The 20,164-nt window shown below is 34.8% G+C and overlaps 1 protein-coding gene across 6 annotated transcripts in view; it reads right to left on the bottom strand.

The window, feature by feature from the left end:
- Positions 1-20,164, bottom strand: part of WRN (WRN RecQ like helicase) — a 132,674-nt gene that overhangs the window by 14,657 nt on the left and 97,853 nt on the right. For 5 of the 6 annotated variants that reach the window (XM_079140208.1, XM_079140207.1, XM_079140206.1 and 2 more), the window contains 5 exons: positions 18,919-18,994; positions 18,565-18,677; positions 15,352-15,466; positions 4,882-5,010; positions 2,452-2,614 (listed from right to left, as the gene is read on the bottom strand). In XM_079140208.1, coding sequence (XP_078996334.1) covers positions 2,452-2,614; positions 4,882-5,010; positions 15,352-15,466; positions 18,565-18,677; positions 18,919-18,994 — 596 coding nt within the window. Of the gene's footprint in view, positions 1-2,451; positions 2,615-4,881; positions 5,011-15,351; positions 15,467-18,564; positions 18,678-18,918; positions 18,995-20,164 lie in introns of those variants that run through there. The other variant, XR_013763849.1, reaches the window with a different exon arrangement.

Consider the following 20,164-nt stretch of genomic DNA (forward strand, 5'->3'; position numbering starts at 1 on the left):
GTCATTAAGTCCTGCCAGAATTATTAAAGGTGTATGTTTCTGTAAAATACACTTGGCTATTGATATCTGTGGGTTCTGCATCACTGGATTTCATGTCCTGGGTTCACTTTTTGTCATTATTTCTTAAAACAATATAGTAAATGTTTATATGGCATTTACATTGTAGTAGGTATTTATTGTAAGTAATCTAGAGATGGTTTAAAATATACAGAAGGATTATGTAGATTACATACAAATACTAAACCATTTTATATAAGAGACTTCAGCATCCACAGTTTGGAATCCATGGTGGTGAGAGGAGGGGTCTGAAACCAATATTCCACAAACACTGCGGATGCCTAGTTTTTAAAATCTTCCTTCTTACATAGCTATTTATCAACTTCATATATTCTTAATTAGCTATTAAAAAGGATAAAGTATAAAATTAATCAGATTTAAAGAGCATTTTTAAGATGCTGTAAGATCTTACCATCTACTTCAATCATCATCTTTTAGCACCACCATTTACTATTTGTGATGTGCCAGGGCTTTCTGTGTATTATCAAACTTATTTCTCACAGCTCTGTAAGACAAGCAGTATTATCACTCCCTATTAAAAAGATGAGAAAACTGAGACTTGGGATGCAGAACCCACAGATATTAATAGCCAAGTGTATTTTACAGAAACATACACCTTTAGTAATTCTGGCCGGACATATGTGTTAATGGTTACATAACGATGAAATTGAAGCGCGAAGGTCTGAGCACATATCTATCTGGTGCCTGAGCCTTTGCTCTCACTGACTAGGTAAAACCATCTGAGAGTCTTCAGGATTTAAGGAAAGCAGTCAAATGAGAGCAAACATTTTTCCTTTTCAAAAAAGGAAATATATGCAAACTCAGAGAATATTGCCTACCACTCAAAATTTTATCAAAAGACACATTGTTTTCTGAGTCCTGAGAGATAATACAATTATAATGAAAAAATAATTTCATATTATTAAAATCAAGAAGGCATTTGAGTCTGACTTTTCTTAAAACAGTGTCATTTTGCAAAGAAGAAACAGGTCTATACCACCTAAATCCAATCCCTCAAAGTAATTTCTGTTTTCCTTCCTCTGCCTTAATTACCAGCAAAATGGCTGCTGATGTTAGAAAGAATAGACTATAACCAAGAGAGCTGGCTAGCTTTCTAAGAAGATGACCTACAGATAAATTACCTTGAATATTTTATTGCATGGGATTTGGCCCTCAGCTTTCAAAATTAGAAACCTAATTTAACCCTTAGCAGATTCACACTGAGTTCACAAAATTCCAATTTATTCTTATAATTAATACACAATTATCACATAGATACTCAAATAAGTGTGACTAGAGCATGCTTTCCCTATAGACAGATATGCATGGGAAGTCAAAATATAAACAGAAAGCTAGAAAGTGACAAGCTGAATTGCTTGTTAAGAGTATTTGACATTATCTTGATATAATATATCAACAGGCTCACAGGCCACCACTCCTTATCTCTGGATCTCGAATGAGCTCCATTGGAATTTGCCTGTCTCTCCTTTTTCTGGGTTTCCACAGTGGGTTAATGGAAAGTGTTTGTTGTTTACACTTTCAGTCAAATCTTGCTTAATCCAGAAATAATGCTGTCTTTTAAGATGACTTGTTAATTTTGCACTGATAATTAAATACTACTGACTGCTTTCAGATAGTGATCTTATTTCCCTTATTTTCAAATTCTTGGGAGGAATATTGTTGTTTCCATGTGGGAAAGAATTTGAGGTAATAAAACATAATTATTCATGTGGTTTTGAAGATAAGGTCTTATGTTTGCTCTACACTAATAGTTTGAAAAAAATTTTCAGATACAATGAATTATAACACACCAAGGTTATATTTATACATTTAAGGGAGAAGTCCTCTAATGTCCCATAACTTTATTCTGTAAACAATGGATTATTACTTAAAATGTTCTGCAGGCAAGCAAAGAGGTTTGATTTCTATGAGCACAGTTGAGATTCTGCAAATCCTCCTACAGGAGCTACAGAGGTTGGCCTATTCATTCCATGACACAGTGAGGGATACCATTCTGGGGATTAGAGAGATTACTCACGTGAAACAGGGTGACAAGGAATCAGAAAGGTTTAGGGGAAAACAAGGAGTCAGCAAGCTGCTGGGAATGAATGTGCAGAAGTGTTTTTTCAAGTGATGAGGTAGAAATTAGAAAAGGGTAAAGTGTCCTGTTTGGGGGCTGGGGAAGTTGTAATCTAAAGTTGAAAAGAAAAGAAGAATTTCTCAGTATACTTTCCTCTGAATGACACTGGGAAGAAAATTTGTTTTTCTAAAACAATAAAAAGCATAAAGGGTCAATTCTGTTTAAGTGAAAAGCCTTAGCAGATTGCTTGTTTACTTCAACTGGGTTCAGTGACTCAAGTCATTAAGGCTTCAAAGAAGGGCCATGTTTATCACCTGAGTTGACGGGAGGGTTTCGGATAACATCAACAACAATCTTCTGAACCTCTGGAGTCAGGCCTGCTCGCTCCATATCCAGCGGGTAGCCAGCTTTCACTGCTTGGGCTAAGTGCATGCCAACTGCTGTGAGAGGCAGAATTCTCTTCTCAGCTATGCTAATCTAGAAAAACAGTAGCCAAAAAAAAGAAAACAAAGGCTTTTTTCCACTACTTAAAGTTTTCATTTTATTTAAAATTAATATAGACTTCCACAGGTTCTACTCATTATATTGATTAAAACAAAATTATCCAAAATTCAATCTTCATCCCTAATTATTCACTTTAGAAAACTATTAGTGGCAGAGAGAAGCCATTCCATGTAAGCCTTATAGCTGTCACAACCTACTGAAAATAAAGAAAATCTAATTCTAATATTCTACATACTTGAAATGATAGTGATTTAGATACATCAATTTCCAAAGAGACAAATCCTAAAATGCTTAGTGATAACATAAGACTCCAGATGCATTCTATAAAAGATTCATGCAAAGACTTTAACAGATGTTTTAAATTGGCTCTTTCACAAAATAATAACAATAATTTTAACGAGGACTGTCACAACTATCTAACTATTGAACTTAGCATAAATTATTTTAAATTTAGGACAGTGTTTCATATTTACACAGTTTTTAAAACAAATGTGACCCCAAATATATTTAAAATATGTATTAGGTCAAACATTCTTTTCACAACACTCAGAAAGCTTAGTCATTCCGCTCTAATATTTCATAATATTCCCAATAAATTTCTAAAGTCTGTAGACTTTATTTTTGTGAATGTTGATACTTCACAGAACAGTTCACTTAAGGTGATACTTTCATCCTTCAAAGGAAGTATTAAATTACTTTCATTTAATGTCTACCCTTTTTACTAAAAAGTGGGCACCATGTGTGCATAATATCATGGTTATTTGATACTAGGCATCAAATTACCTCACTAATTGTATTGCTCCTGATTAATTACTTGTTAGGCATGTTTAATCTGGTGGTTAATTGGCAAGACCCTCTCAGACTCTAGGGAGGTACAAATAATTAACCATCATATCACACAATAAAATACTACCAAATAATACCAAAAGACATAAATAAAGATATACCATTGTTTGTATCTTTAACCATGAATATGTAATATAACATATGAAACCTCATATCATGGCTATAGAATGAGCTTCATTCAGAAAATATGGAGACTGTACCAGACTTTCTTAATAACTATATCCATTTCTCCCATACATATATGGCCAAATCATGGATATACAGGCATATTTAACATGTATGTGTAAATTACTATTTACATAAGGATTCAACTTAAAATTCTTATTCAACATGTATTTTGTTACAAAAATAGTACAATGGAATTATCTGATTTCTCATATAATAACATTTGTACTTTTTTTTTTTTTTTTTTTTTTTTTTGCAGTGCTGGGAATTGAACCCAGGGCCTGTGCTTTCACAAAAAGCACTCTACCAACTAAGCTATATCACCAGTCCAACTTTTGTACTTTTAATTGAGGAACCTATCTAATTAGATCATTATGTCAGTAAGATAAACTATGAACTGTTTTTATTCTTATTTACAGTGGGCTCTGAGCTGAGTAAAAGATGTATAATGCAGCTTAGCAGACTGAGGCACAGTGGATAGGAAAAGCTGGCACTGGAGCCCATGTTATGTTCCAAATCAATTTAATGCAAAGAGGACAGGAATTTAAATCAATTAAACTTAGCTAGAAGCCTTATTCTGTCCTTATTCTGTTAAGATATATTCTTCATTTGGTATACCAATCAAAACAAATAAACAAAACCTCAATAGCCTTAAGAATTTATATAAGAACAATAAAAAAAGTTAGGAATGGCGATTTCTTTTCAGTAATTTTTTTTTTAACCAAAGAACATCTGTCCACTTTAAAGAAAAAAGAAGAAAAAAAAAAAAGAACAGTGCTAGGAGACAGTGAAAAGTTTTTTCTGAAATTTATTTCCAGCTTTTAGATATCCTTTCAGAGATACTGTACACATTTTTGACATATATAAGGACATGTGAATATAAAAGCAAGAATGTATACATTTATGTTTGTTTTTTACACCACTGTGCATGTCCCTTTTTTAAACTTAGTGTATCTTGGATACTGTTTTGTGTGTGTGTGTGTGTGTGTGTGTGTGTGTGTGTGTGTGTGGTTTCTGGGGATTGAACAAAACCAGTCTTGCTGTTCCTGCTTGACAGGAATGGGCTTACTAGAGGAAATGTCATTCTGTTTTAAAATTAAAGATAAAATTAGACATCTTGTAGTGTTAGAAGAAATTGATCCCAACTCCCACCTGTAATGTAGAAAAGTTAATAAAACACAAGTTTAAATAAACTAAAAAATTCTCTGTAACATGAAAGAAACACTTACCAAAGACATTTTCTTTTCTTGGAATAAAGAATATGTGCAGGCCACAGACTGTGAGAGTGAGCATTTTTTATTTTTCACTTCCAGACTCTTCTTCTGTTCTTGAGGTGTTGTACTTGAAAAGAGGTCTGCCTACATAATTGTAAAAGTAGCATGAGTAATCGATACTAACATCAATGATAGATATAGTAATATCAATATATAGTCATTTCCCATTAGGAAAAAATCATGAAGTTAGCCAAGAATTCTAACGGGGAGCTCAAAAAGAAGTTGAATTTTTTACATATTGATTTTAAAAGGAAAAGTAATGCTAGAGGACATAAATTTCTAATAAAATATTTGTGATGACAAACTTTACTAGTGTTCTCTTTAGTCAATCAGAAAAGGAACTATACTTTGAAACACTCTGCTCCTATATCCCTAATCGTTTCCAAGTTAACACTGAATGAATAAACAAAATCAATATTCAATTTCAGGTACCACAATCACAAATTTGGCTAATATATCATAACTATATCTATAAAGCATACTGCATATTGCATATATATATATGTATGTGATACATACATATGCATAATTAATTTTAAAAGATATAGCCTCACTGGAGCTCTAACCTTTAAACATTATGTAAAATTCTAAATATGGTTCCTTAACAGATATGTAAAAGAAAAAAACAGTAAAAATAAAACTAATGAAGAAATACTGGAATATTTTAAAGCCTGAAAAAAAAATCATAAAGATATAGACAACTGTTTTCTTAATCATATATAAAACAGCCTACTACAGTCATCAAAAAACCAATAACAAACTAGTTTAATAAAGAGCCTCATCTCCTGATGATACCAGTCCTCACTGTTATCATTTTGGCAATGTTTTTTTTATCACTATGGCTTACTAAATTTTGTTTAGATACATAAGGAAGAATATAAGTTTTCTTTGGGAAAGCCATTTACTTTTTTGTCTCCATATTCGGTCATTTAGAGAGTTCAATTTAAAAATTTGTTATGTAAGTTTTGGTTTACTGCTTGGCGAGAAATACATTCGACTTTTTCTTTATTACATATACAATACCTAATTTTAGAATTTGAATTATCCTACATGTTTTCCAAACCTTTGGGAGAATTTCATTAAGAATCTCAGATGGGCTCAGTGGTGGAGCACTTGCCTAGCATGTGTGAGACACTGGGTTCGATCCTCAGCACCCCAAAAAATAAGTAAATAAATGAAGATATTGTGTCCATCTACAACTAAATATTAAAAAAAAAAAAAAAGAATCTCAGAACTATACTTTCACATTAACATCAAAGAGAATTTTAAATAACCCGAAGGGTGGGGATTTGATGTTCTGAGCACAATAGGTATAAATAAAATGGGGCCAGGTGTTTCACGTCTCTATTTCTATTTTGAAGTTTCAGAATGGCTGCACTTCAGAGTTTTTACAAAGGACACATCAAGACAGGATAGGTGTTTTCTAGGAAAGCCTTGATGGCTTGTCAGACTGGTCCCCACACCGTGGCATTCTGCCATGGTTTAGTGTAGGGTTTCAGTCCTCATCCTTGCAACTTTAAAACTCTGATGTTCCTTGTTACAGAGCAGATGCATTTTGGGACTTAAAAGTGTTTACACTAAGATGAAAAATTCATTTATTTATAGTGAGGCACACAACCAGAACATTTCACTTGGCCCAACTGCTGTGCTCTGTCTGAGCTATAGGGGAAGCCAGCCTTCCTGAAAGTTGTTTAGTAAGCTTGGAATATAAAATGGGAATTTAAGATAGTGTCTTCAGTAATTTTAATAACAAAGGTAAACTGAGGCATTCTCCTTGCCAGTTAAAATATAATGTTCAAAACTAGTTAGCCAAACTGTCTTATCTGAAAAGCACATAGGTAGGCTTTGCCTACATTTGTCCTTATACCTTTCCTATTTATGCTTCCATAATTTACCACTGTGTTCAAAAAGTCTTTTATATATATTCAATATGATTTCATTAAATTTCTGATTACTGAAGTCACATTCCAGCCATAACTTCTTGAGATTATTACTTTGGATTGTTTTGCCAAATGTCTTGGATATTACTAAATACTTTTTTGTCTCAGAAACTAAAATCTTTAAGGACTTGCTGGTATGATTCACAAGAAGATAATTTTCATAAAATGTTTATTTATTTTTATTGTAAACAAATAGGATACATCTTGTTTCTCTGTACATGAACTAGAGGCATAACACTTGTGTAATCATACATTTACATAGGATAATGGTGTTTGATTCATTCTGTTATTTTTTCCTTCCCCCACCCCTCCCACTCCTTTTCCCTCTATACAGCCCCACCTTCCTTCATTTTTGCCTCCCTCCCACTCCCCATTATGTGTTATAATCCGCTTATCAGCGAGATCATTCGTCCTTTGGCTTTTTGAGATTGGTTTATCTCACTTAACATGATATTCTCCAACTTAGTCCATTTGCCTGCAAATGCCATAATTTTATTATTCTTTATAGCTGAGTAATATTCCACTGCATATATACACCACAGTTTCTTTATCCATTCATCAATTGAAGGGCATCTGGGTTGGTTCCACAATCTGGCTATTTTGAATTGAGCAGCTATGAACATTGATGTGGCTGTATCTCTGTAGTATGCTGATTTTAAGTCCTCTGGGTATAGGCTGAGGAGTGGGATAGCTGGGTCAAATGGTGGTTCCATTCCAAGCTTTCTGAGGAATCTCCACACTGCTTTCCAGAGTGGCTGCACTAATTTACAACCCCACCAGCAATGTATGAGTGTACCTTTTTCCCCACATCCTCTCCAACACCTATTGTTGCTTGTATTCTTGATAATCGCCATTCTAATTGGGGTGAGATGGAATCATAGGGTAGTTTTGATTTGCATTTCTCTTATTACTAAAGATGGTGAACATTTTTTCATATGTTTGCTGATTGCTTGTAGATCTTCTGTGAAGTGTCTGTTCATTTCCTTAGCCCATTTGTCGATTGCGTTATTTGTATTCTTGGTGTAGAGTTTTTTGAGTTCTATATATATTCTGGAAATTAGTGCTCTATCTGAAGTATGAGTGGCAAAGATTTTCTCCCACTCTGTAGGTTCTCTTTTCACATTACTGATAGTTTCCTTTGCTGAGAGAAAGCTTTTTAGATTGAATCTGTCCCAGTTATTGATTCTTGCTTTTATTTCTAGAGCTATGGGAGTCCTGTTAAGGAAGTCTGATCCTAAGCCAACAAGGTGAGGATTTGGACCTACTTTTTCTTCTATAAGATGCAGGGTCTCTGGTCTGATTTCAAGGTCCTTGATCCATTATGAGTTGATTTTTGTGCAGGGTGAGAGATAGGGGTTTAGTTTCATTCTGTTGCATATGGATTTCCAGTTTTCCCAGCACCATTTGTTGAAGAGGCTATCTTTTCTCCATTGCATATTTTTGGCCCCTTTGTCTAGTATCAGAAAATTGCATTTATTTGGGTTTGTGTCCATGTCCTCTATTCTGTACCATTGATCTACCTGTCTATTTTGGTGCCAATACCATGTCGTTTTTCTTATTATTGCTTTGTAGTATAGTTGGAATTCTGGTATTGTGATACCCCCTGCTTCGCTCTTTCTGCTGAGGATTGCTTTAGCTATTCTGGGTTTCTTATTCTTCCAGAAGAATTTCATGATTGTTTGCTGTATTTCTGTTAGGTACATCATTGGGATTTTTTTTTTTTTTTGATCATACATTTTTTTAATTAATTAATTAATTAATTAATTTATTTATTTATTTTTGCGGTACTGGGGATGGAACGCAGGGCCTTGTGCTTGTGAGACAAGCACTCTACCAGCTGAGCTATCTCCCCAGCCCTGAATTTATTTTTTTATACACAAATGGGATACATACTGTTACTCTGTTTGTACATGAAGTAAGGCATACCATTTGTGTAGTCATACTTTTACACAGGACAATAGTGTTCGATTCATTGTTATTTTTTCCTTTCCCCCCGCCCCTCCCACCCCTCTTTTCCCTCTATATAGTTCCTCTTTCCTCCATTCTTACCTCTTTCCCACCCCCCACTATGTGTCATCATCCACTGATCAGGGAGATCATTCGTCCTTTGGATTTTTGAGATTGGGTTATATACTTAGCATGATATTCTTCAATTTCATCCATTTGCCTGCAAATGCCATAATTTTATTATTCTTTATGGCTGAGTAATATTCCATTGTATATATGGAATTCATGATTGCTTGCTCCATTTTTGTAAGGTACGTCATTGAGATTTTAATTGGAATTGCATTGAATCTGTATAGCACTTTTGGTAGTATGGCCATTTTGACAATATCAATTCTACCTATCCAAGAACATGGGAGATCTTTCCATCTTCTAAGGTTTTTGAAAATTTCTTTCTTTAGTGTTCTGTAGTTCTCATTGTAGAGGTCTTTCACCTCTTTTATGAGATTGATTCCCAAGTATCTTATTTTTTTTGAACCTATTGTGAATCTTTCTGAAGATTCTTCACTTATGAATAAAAATGCATTAGATTTGTGAGCATTGATCTTATATCCTGCTACTTTACTGAATTCACTTATGAGTTCTAAAAGTTTTCTGGTGGAATTTCCAGGTTCCTCTAAATATATAATCATGTCATCAGCAAACAGGGATAGTTTGAGTTCTTCTTTCCCAATTCGTATCCCTTTAATTTCTTTGGTTTGTCTAATTGCTCTGGCCAGAGTCTCAAGAACGATGTTGAATAGAAGTGGTGAAAGAGGGCATCCCTGCCTTGTTCCAGTTTTTAGGGGGAACGCTTTCAGTTTTTCACCATTTAGAATACTGGTCATAAGCTTAGCATAGAGGGCCTTTACAATGTTAAGGAATGTTCACTATCCCTATTTTTTCCAGTGTTTTGAGCATGAAGGGATGCTGTACTTTATCAAATGCTTGTTCTGCATCTATTGAAATAATCATGTGACTCTTAACTTTAAGCCTGTTGATATGGTGAATGACATTTATTGATTTCCAGATGTTGACCCAACCTTGCATCCCTGGGAAAAAACCCACTTGATCATGGTGCACTATCTTTTTAATATATTTTTGTATGCGATTTGCTAAAATTTTGTTGAGAATGTTCCTGTTGATGTTCATTAAGGATATTTGTCTGAAATTTTCTTTCCTCGATGTGTCTCTGTCTGGCTTGGGTATCAGGGTAATATTGGTTTCATAGAATGAGTTTGGGAGGGTACCCTCCTCTTCTATTTCATGGAATACTTTGAGAAGTATTGGAATGAGCTCTTCTTTAAAGGTTTTGTAGAACTCGGCTGAGAACCCATCTGGTCCTGGACTTTTCTTTGTTGGTAGGCTTTTGACGACCTCTTCTATTTCCTTGCTTGAAATTGGTCTATTTAAATTGTGTATGTCCTCCTGTTTCAGTTTAGGCAATTCATATGTCTCTAGAAACCTGTTGATGTCTTTGAGATTTTCTGTTTTGTTGGGGTATAGATTTTTAAAATAGCTTCTAATTATGTTTTGTATTTCAATTGTGTCTGTTGTGATATTTCCTTGTTCATTCTGAATTTTAGGAATTTGAGTTTTCTCTCTCCTTCTCTTTGTTAGTGTGGCTAAGGGTTTATCAATTTTGTTTATTTTTCCAGAGAACCAACATTTTTTTTTTGTCAATTTTTTTGTTTCTTTTGTTCCAATTTCATTGATTTCAGCTATGATTTTATTTCCTATCTTCTATTACTTTTGGTGTTGCTCTGTTCTTTTTCTACAGCTTTGAGCTGTAGTGTTAGGTCATTTATTTGTTGATATTTTTCTTCTTTTATTGAATGCATTCCATGAAATAAATTTTCCTCTAAGAACTGCTTTCTTAGTGTCCCAGAGATTTTGATATGATGCATCTTTGTTCTCGTGTACTTCTAAGATTTTTTTTATTTCCCCCCTGATGTCTTCTGTTAGCCATTCATCATTCAATAGTGTATTATTTAATCTCCAGGTGTTGGAGTAGTTTGTTTTTTATTCTTGTCATTTATTTCTAATTTCCATCCATTATGATCTGAGAGAAACAAGGTAGTATCTCTATCTTCTTGTATTTGCTAACAGTAGCTTTGTGGCATAAAATATGGTCTATTTTAGAGAAGGATCCACATGCTCTGAGAAGAAAGTATATTCGGTCATCGATGGATGGAATATTCTATAAATGTCTGTAAGTCTAAATTAATGATTATGTTATTGAGATCTGTGGTTTCTTTGTTCAGTTTTTGTTTGGAAGATCTGTGCAGTGGTGAGAGACGTGTGTTAAAGTCACCTAATATTATTATGTTGTGGTCTATTTGATTCCTGGAATTGAGACGATCTGTCTGAAGTACATGCATGGATGAGTCACTGTTTGGGACATAGATATTTATGATTGTTATGTCTTGCTGATTTATGCTTCCCTTAAGCAGTATGAAATGTCCGTCTTTATCTCTTCTAACGTTGGCTTGAATCCACAGTATCTGATAGGAGGATGGATACTCCGGTTTTTTGCTGAGTCCATGTGCATGGTATGTTTTTTCCCATCCTTTCACCTTTAGTTTGTGGGTATCTCTTTCTATGAGATGAGTCTCTTGCAGGCAGCATATTGTTGGATCTTTCTTTTTAATCCAATCTGCCAGTTTATATCTTTTGATTCATGAGTTCATGTCATTGACATTCGGGGTTATTATTGAGATATGATTTGTATTCCCAGTCATTTGGCTCACTATTTTTTTTTTTTTAACATGACTTGATTTCTCCTTTATTTGGCTGTTCCTTTAGGGTAGTTCCTCCCTTTGCTGATTTATAACATTTTTTTCATCTCTTCCTCATGGAATAGTTTGCTGAGAATGTTCTGTAGTGCTGGCTTTCTTTTGTAAATTCTTTTACCTTTTGTTTATCATGGGAGGATTTTATTCTGTCATCAAGTCTGAAGGTAAGTTTTGCTGGGAATAAGAATCTTGGTTGGCAACCATTTTTTTTCAGAGCTTGAAAAATGTTGATCCAGGCCCTTCTAGCCTTTAGGGTCTGGGTTGAGAAATCTGCTGATATCCGTATTGGTTTCCCCCTGTATGTAATTTGATTTTTTTGTCTCGCAGCCTTTAAGATTCTGTCTTTATTTGTAAGTTAGGTATTTTCATTATAATGTACCTTGGTGAGGATCTGTTATAATTTTGTATATTTGGCGTACTATAAGCCTCTTATATTTAATTTTCCATTTCATTCTTCAGATTTGGGAAGTTTTCTGATATTATTTCATTGAATAGATTGTTCATTCTTTTGGTTTGTTTCTCTAAGCCTTCCCCAATCCCAAGAATTCTTAAATTTGGCCTTTTCATGATATCCCATAATTCTTGTAGATTCTGTTCATGATTTCTTACCATCTTCTCTGTTTGGTCAACTTTGTTTTCAAGATTAAATATTTTGTCTTCAATGTCTGAGGTTCTGTCTTCCAGGTGTTCTATCCTATTGGTTATGCTTTCTATGGAGTTTTTAATTTGGTTTATTGTTTCCTTCATTTCAAGGATTTCTGATGTTTTTTTTCAGTATCTCTAACTTTTTATTGAAATGATCTTTTACTTCCCACATTTGCTCTTTTAACTATTGATTGGTGCAATCATTCAAAGCCTGCATTTGCTCTTTCATCTCATTGTTTGCTTCTCTGATCATTTTAATTATGTACATTCTGAACTCCCTTTCTGACATTTCTTCTGCCATGCTGTCACTGGATTTTATTGATGTAGCATCTAGGTTTTTTGGGACACTTTCTTCCCTTGTTTTCTCATATTGCTCAGGTATCTACCCCTCTAGTAGTGAAACTCTGAGATATTGCAGATTTCTTCTATTGACTTATAGTGTCCCTGTTGATTTCCAATAACTCACCTCCCAGCCTTCAGTAGCCTGAAGTCTTGGAGGAACTTGATAATGCAGTGCTCCACAAGGAAGCTGCCCGTCTAGTGGTGGCGGCCTTCATGTGAGGTATATTCCCTGCTAGTAGGCAGAGGCGCCTCCACTTGTTGACTGATGGTGAGTCAAAAGGGGGACTAGACTGTGGGCTGGGGCATGGCTGGTCTGGGCCTGTGTCTCTGGTTCTACCGCCCTGGTGGGAAAGCCTCACCTGGTGGGGAAGTCCCACTGGGCAGCTCTCCTCCAAGAAGTTTCCTTCGGTCCAGAACTACCACCTGGGCTGGGCAGCCCTCCTCTGTGATATTTCCAGGGGTCCGGACCTACCTCCTGGGCCAGGGAGCCTTGCCCTGCAAGTGATTTCTTGCTGGGCAGCCCTCCTCTGCGACGTTCCCTGGAGTCCGGAATACTGCCTGGGCCGGGGAATCTCACCCTGTGCCAAAGCCTCTCGCTGGGTGGCCCTCCTCCGAGAAGCTGCCCGTGGTCCGGTCCTGCCGCTGGTCCTGGGACCCTTGCTCTCCTCTGAAGCGTTTCGCTGAGCGACCCCTCCTCTACGATGCTCCCAGTTGTCTGGGTTCACAGCTCCAGCAGCGGAGTCTCACTGGGCAACTCTACTCCATGAAGTTCCCTGCATTCCAGGACTATTGCCCCGTCGGGGAAGCTTCGCCCAGTGGGAGAGACTCACCTGGTGGCTCTGAGTTGGTCCTGAGTCTCTTAATACCTCCTCTTCTTGAATCCTGAGTTCTGGAGTGACATGAGATGCAGTTGCCCTCTAGTGCACCATAAGATGTATTTGTCTCTCCATAAGATGTATTTTTATAAAGTGACCTTAGCATATTTTCCAAAATGGTCATTAATGGGTTTAAAACTCATGTCATATTTATAACTTCCTTTTTTATTTATTTTACTTTATTTTTGAGACAGAGTCTCAAACTAATGGGCTCAAATGATCCTCCCACCTAATATCATTGAGTAGCTGGGACCATAGTGACATGCTACCACACCTAGCTTGTATTTGTAACTTTAGATTTGTATTATGGTAGTATTTAAGTTTTATTTCAAAATTTGAAATAAATATATTAAAAAACTTAACAAAAGTCATGATAACAACACTGGTTTAATAAACATTAATGGGTATTTCTTTAATCAATGGTTTTAATTTACAGAATAATCCAGATAATTCCTAACCTTAAAAGTGAGCATTTAGTCAGATGTAGTAGTACACACCTATATCCCAGCAGCTGAGGCAAGAGGATCCAGATTCAAAACCAGCCTCAGCAACTTGGCAGACCCTAACCAATTTAGTCAGATCCTGTCTTAAAATAAAATTTAAAAGGGCTGGAAATGTGGCTCAGTGGTTAAGTGCCCTGGGTTCAATTCTTGGTACCCAAAAAAAAAAAAAAAAAAAAAAAAAGTCATTTTTTTTCTAACCGGAAGTTTCAGAAAGCTACCCTTTAGAGCATTTACCTTTTGCCCTACTTCAGTTTCCTCTCCTTAGTGGGGACAGGATGAGATCATTCATTATTAAATAATGCCACTAATTCATGAAAGAAGATATTACTATTAAATGTCCAAAGAGAGGGAACTTATTCAATTACTGCTAGTAGGTATGACATTCTTTATCAAATCATTAAGACACTAATTTCATTCTCAAAGTATTTAACATGAAATATAAGAAATTTTCACATGTCTTATACGAGTATGAAAAAGAAAATTTAAACTTGCCAAAGATATTTTATTTCAAAAAAGGAAATGCTACATACAAAAAGAGAAGAGTTTTCTACATAGAGTTCAAGAATGATTTTTCTAGAGCAGGATCCGTAAGTGTCTGCCCAAAGCTTACATGAGGTTCACGGAAGAAAAAAACAACCTCTTAAAAGACAGTCTTGGGTGTTTTTAACTCTTCCAGCTTTTTACAAGCATCCCATGTCTTATCTTTTTAATGTTACCCAGTTGCTTCCTTGGATAGAGAAGGAAATATCACTTCCATTGTGTAAGTCAGGACATAGAGACTCAGAGAAGTTAAAGAACATGTTCAGAATCACCAAGTAAACCATAAAGAACTGAAATTCCTTGATTCTGAGTCCTGTAATCTTTCCACAACCTCTCAGGGTCTTACCTGTGCTGTACCATGTAGCCTGATGTGCATGTGGAGTTTAAGAAAAACACACAAATGATACTTGTGGTCACTGAAGGTGGAACAATAAATAATAAAAGGATATGAAAAACTATTAAGACTAATAAAAGGATATGAAAATACTATGAAGACTAAAAATAATAAAATGAAAGCTATGAAATGAAATGAAAGAATTTATCAACCTAAAATACAGGACTTATTCAAATTTCAAACTACCAATGAAACAGAAACAACAGTTTCCCAGATAATAGCTTTAGTCTCAGCTTTTAAAAGGCAACTAACACATTTTTATAACTATTTACTGGAAAAACAATCTGAAACCATTTTCTAAGTGTCCAGTATGAAAATGCAAATAACTGTCTTAAATGGCTGAAATGTCGCTTTTGAAATGGTCCAAAAAAGGGTATATAATAGTTCCTGAAAACCATAGCATTATACCTGAATACTATTTACTATGCAGAACTGTTTGATGACTTCCAACAGAGGAGCCAGCATAGTAGCTTTGCCTTCAGAAACGCCATCGATCTGTTTTACATTTTCAACTGTCGTTGGTCTATAATTAAAAAAAAAAAAATCAATAAGCCATGAAACAGCATCACTCCAGCAATACAGCTGATGTTCCGTTTCACAGCGATATTCAATAACTGTATATTTTTTTCAAAAATAAAAAAAAACATATTTTACAAGCAGGCAAGAGCTTTATAAATTTCTTTCTTTGCTTTCCTCCTCTTACAGATTTGCTGTTTTAGCAATTCATGACTGAAACCACCACTACCCTCCCATCACCACTAAAACATAGTAGCTGTACTAACTGGTAAACAGGTTATTGTCAGAAAGAAGCAGGCTAATTACAGAATGGGAGAAAATCTTTACCACATGCACCTCAGATAGAACGTTAACCTCCAGGATTTACAAAGAACTCAAAAAACACTAAAAAAACAAAATAACTCAATCAATAAATGGGCTAAGCAACTGGACAGATACTTCACAGAAGAAGAAATACAACAAACATGAAAAATGTTCATCATCTCTTGCAATTAGAGAAATGCAAATTAAAACTGCTCTAAGATTTCACCTCACTCCAGTCAGAATGGCAAGTATCAAGAATACAAGCAATAATAAGTGTTGGTGAGGATGTGGGGAAAAAGGCACACTCATACATTGTTACTGGGACTGCAGATTAGTGCAACCACTTTGGAAAGCAGTATGGAAATTCCTAAGAAAACCTGGAATGGAACTACCATTTGACCCAGCTATCCTACTTTTTGGTTTATACCAAAGGATGGAATATTACTAAGTCTTAAAGAAGAATGAAATTATTACATTGCAGGTAAATGGATGGAGCTGTGGAATATCATACTAAGTGAAATAAGCCAATCCCAAAAAACCAAAGGCCAATGTTTTCCTCTGATATGCAGATGCTAATTCGCAATGGGGGGCGGTGGTTAGGGAAGAATAGAGTTACTTTAGATTAGGCAGAGAGGAGTGAAGGGAGGGGAAGGGGTATTGGGATAGGAAGGATAATAGAATGAATCAGACATTATTACCCTACTTACATATATAATTATATGGTTGGTTGGATTCTACATCATGTATAACTAGAAGAATGAGAAATTATACTCCATTATACATGAAAAAAAAGTAGGCTAACATTTTATCTTGCACTATTACTGGTTATTATTACAAAAGTGAAAACTAGGAGGTATTGAGGACAAGTAAGGGGCTTAAAAACTCTCAGAAGACAGATTCAATCATTTTCTTCTACAAAATGTTCACCTAATGTTGGGGTTGTAGCTCAGGAATAGAGTGCCTGCTTAGCACATGTGAGGAACTGGATTCGATCCTCAGCATCACAAAAATGAATGAATAAATAAAATAAAGGTAGTGTGTACATCTACAACTAAAAATATTTTTTAAATGTTTACCTATAATAGAAACCTGCTATAACTAGGCTTTTGATTTGTATTTCTTATTGTGTCTAATATTCAAAAGACCATCATCTTCTAAAAATCCACCAATCTAATGATTACTTCTTTTCTTCAATGTCTTATCTGAATATTAAAGTGTTGCTTAGAATACAGACTTTTTAACAAAATATTATTGTAAAATATAAGCATTGTAATATCATTAGAAAATTCTGCACTAGGGCTGGGGTTGTGGCTCAGTGATAGCACGCTTGCCTAGCAGGAGTGAGGCCCTGCGTTCAATCCTCAGCTCCACATAAAAATAAAATAAAGGTATTAAGTCCACCTACAACTAAAAAAAAAAAAAAAAATTCTGCACTAGAGTAACATCTATTGAATGAAATTCAGTGACAGAAACAATCTTTTAAAAGAAGTATAAAAATGAATAAATGAAAATTAGTGACAGAAACACATTTTTGGAAGGAAGTATAAAAATGAATACAGCAGGGCTGGTAGAGTGTCAGTCTGGCATGTGTGAGGCCTTGGATTCGATCCTCAGCACCACATAAAAATAAAATAAAGGTATTGTGTACATGTAAAACTAAAAATATATATGTATATATTTTTATACATATATATGAATACAGCAACTACTTTTTGGAAATAATTTCTTCTAAATATTTATTAAATGCCTAGTGTTTATTAGCATTGTGCTTGGTACTGTGAAAGACACAAAAAGATAAGGAAAAAATATCTTATTCGGAGAGACTAAAATCTATAAGATGTATATGTCTACCATTAATTACAAAAAATTAATAAAGCATTCTGTGATAAGTACCATAAAAGCATGTTTAGAATTCATCTAAAAGTCCTTTATGAATTCAAGCGAGAGGAATTACTTTGCTGATTAATACCATAAAAGGCTTCATGGAGTAAAAAGTAATAAAACTTGATCTTGAAGGACTTCTTCTAGAAGATTTTGAGAAATCAAGGAAACACAAGGCAAAAGCAAGACTATAAAGAAATATATATATATATAAGTTGAAAAGAAATCTTCAATAAATGATAAGACAATCCAGGTAAGATAAATCATTCTGAATTCCTTGATTTAGATGAAAAAGCAGGTTTAAGTCCATAAATGGAGGAGCCTGAATTCTAGACTGAAGAAGTTAAGATAGTGGAAAACATTTCAGAAGTAAAACATGGTAAAAGATGATTAAATTGGTACTCATATCAGATAAAACAGAGATAAACTGAAGAGGGACCACTTAAAAGGCTACTGCAATAACATGAGATTATTATGAACAAGCAGGAAGGCATACACAGATAAACACCAAAACATTCAAATAGAAATTTTTTGAGTAACAGACAGAAGGGGGATATATGTTAAGGAGTGGAAACAATATCCAGGTTTTAAACATGTAATTAAACACATCATAGTACCATTAAAAATGAGGGGTTCAGAGAGAAGAGTACTGGCATTTGGATGAACTATTATGGGAGGTAAATGGATAATGAGTTGGATTTTATATATACTAAATCTGATTGCTATAAACATAGCTGATTCTCACTCATGTAGAAACGTGAACTAAAGCTTAGCAAAGAGATCAGCATAGCAACATGGGAGATTTGGGAGATAGTTCACAGATCTGATAGTTGCAGCCCTGCTCAGATTATTATTAATGATATATTTCACAATTCTATTATGTCAGAGGGAAATATATTAGAACATAAACAAATAGCTTACCTCATTTTAGCCATATCCAACAGTATCTTATTTGTTGCCAAAATAGCTGGAGGAACATCCATGATATTGGCATGTCTCTGTCTAGCTTCTACCAATTTGCAATATAACATAACCTGAACAACAAAAAAAAAAAAGAAAAAAGAAATCAACATTTTTTTAATGTACTTGGAAAAATTCAGTCCTTATGTGCAGAACTTCAAGTACTACATTTTCCCTTAAGACAAAAACAAACTGAACTCTATCTCAGATTCATAGCTAAAGAACAATTTTTAATAAACTGGCAGATTTTTAAGCATTTATAGAATACTAACTCCCCTCTCATAAACTAATTACCCCCTTTCACCAAAACCTTACCTGAGACTGTTGCTCTTGGGCCAAAAGAACAGGATCTGAGAAACTGTAAGATTTTTCTGATGACTGCACCATGATACTAAAATATTAAAAAATAAACAAATAATGGAAAATTTTATTTCTCCTAATTTTATTTTTATTTGGCCCACAAAAATGAGAATAACATTCCAACTTAGATGAAAACTACAAAACACTGAAGAAAGAAATTAAGGAAGACCTTAGAAGATGGAAAGATCTCCCATGTTCTTGGATAGGAAGAATTAATATTGTCAAAATGGCCATACTACCAAAAGTGCTACACAGATTCAATGCAATTCCAATTAAAATCCCAATGATGTACCTCACAGAAATAGAGAAAGCAATCATGAAATTCATCTGGAAGAATAAGAAACCCAGAATAGCTAAAGCAATCCTTAGCAGGAAGAATGAAACAGGGGGTATCGCAATACAAGAACTTCAACTATACTACAAAGCAATAGTAACAAAAACAGCATGGTATTGGCACCAAAACAGACAGGTAGATCAATGGTACAGAATAGAGGACACAGACACAAACCCAAATAAATACAATTTTCTCATACTAGACAAAGGGGCCAAAAATATGCAATGGAGAAAAGATAGCCTCTTCAACAAATGGTGCTGGGAAAACTGGAAATCCATATGCAACAGAATGAAACTAACTCCCTATCTCTCACCCTGCACAAAACTCAACTCATAATGGATCAAGGACCTTGAAATCAGACCAGAGACTCTGCATCTTATGGAAGAAAAAGTAGGTCCAAATCTTCACCTTGTTGGCTTAGGATCAGACTTCCTCAACAGGACTCCCATAGCACAAGAAATAAAAGCAAGAATCAATAACTGGGATAGATTCAAACTAAAAACCTTTCTCTCAGCAAAGGAAACTATCAGCAATGCAAAGAGAGAGCGTACAGAGTGGGAGAATATCTTTGCCACTCATACTTCAGATAGAGCACTAATTTCCAGAATATATAAAGAACTCAAAAAACTCTACACCAAGAATACAAATAACCCAATCAACAAATGGGCTAAGGAAATGAACAGACACTTCACAGAAGAAGATCTACAAGCAATCAACAGATATATGGAAAAATGTTCAACATCTCTAGTAATAAGAGAAATGCAAATCAAAACTACACTAAGATTCCATCTCACCCCAATTAGAATGGTGATTATCAAGAACACAAGCAACAATAGGTGTTGGAGAGGATGTGGGGAAAAAGGTACA

This window comes from Sciurus vulgaris, assembly GCF_902686455.1.
Source record: "Sciurus vulgaris genome assembly, chromosome: 5".
Lineage (NCBI taxonomy): Eukaryota > Metazoa > Chordata > Mammalia > Rodentia > Sciuridae > Sciurus > Sciurus vulgaris.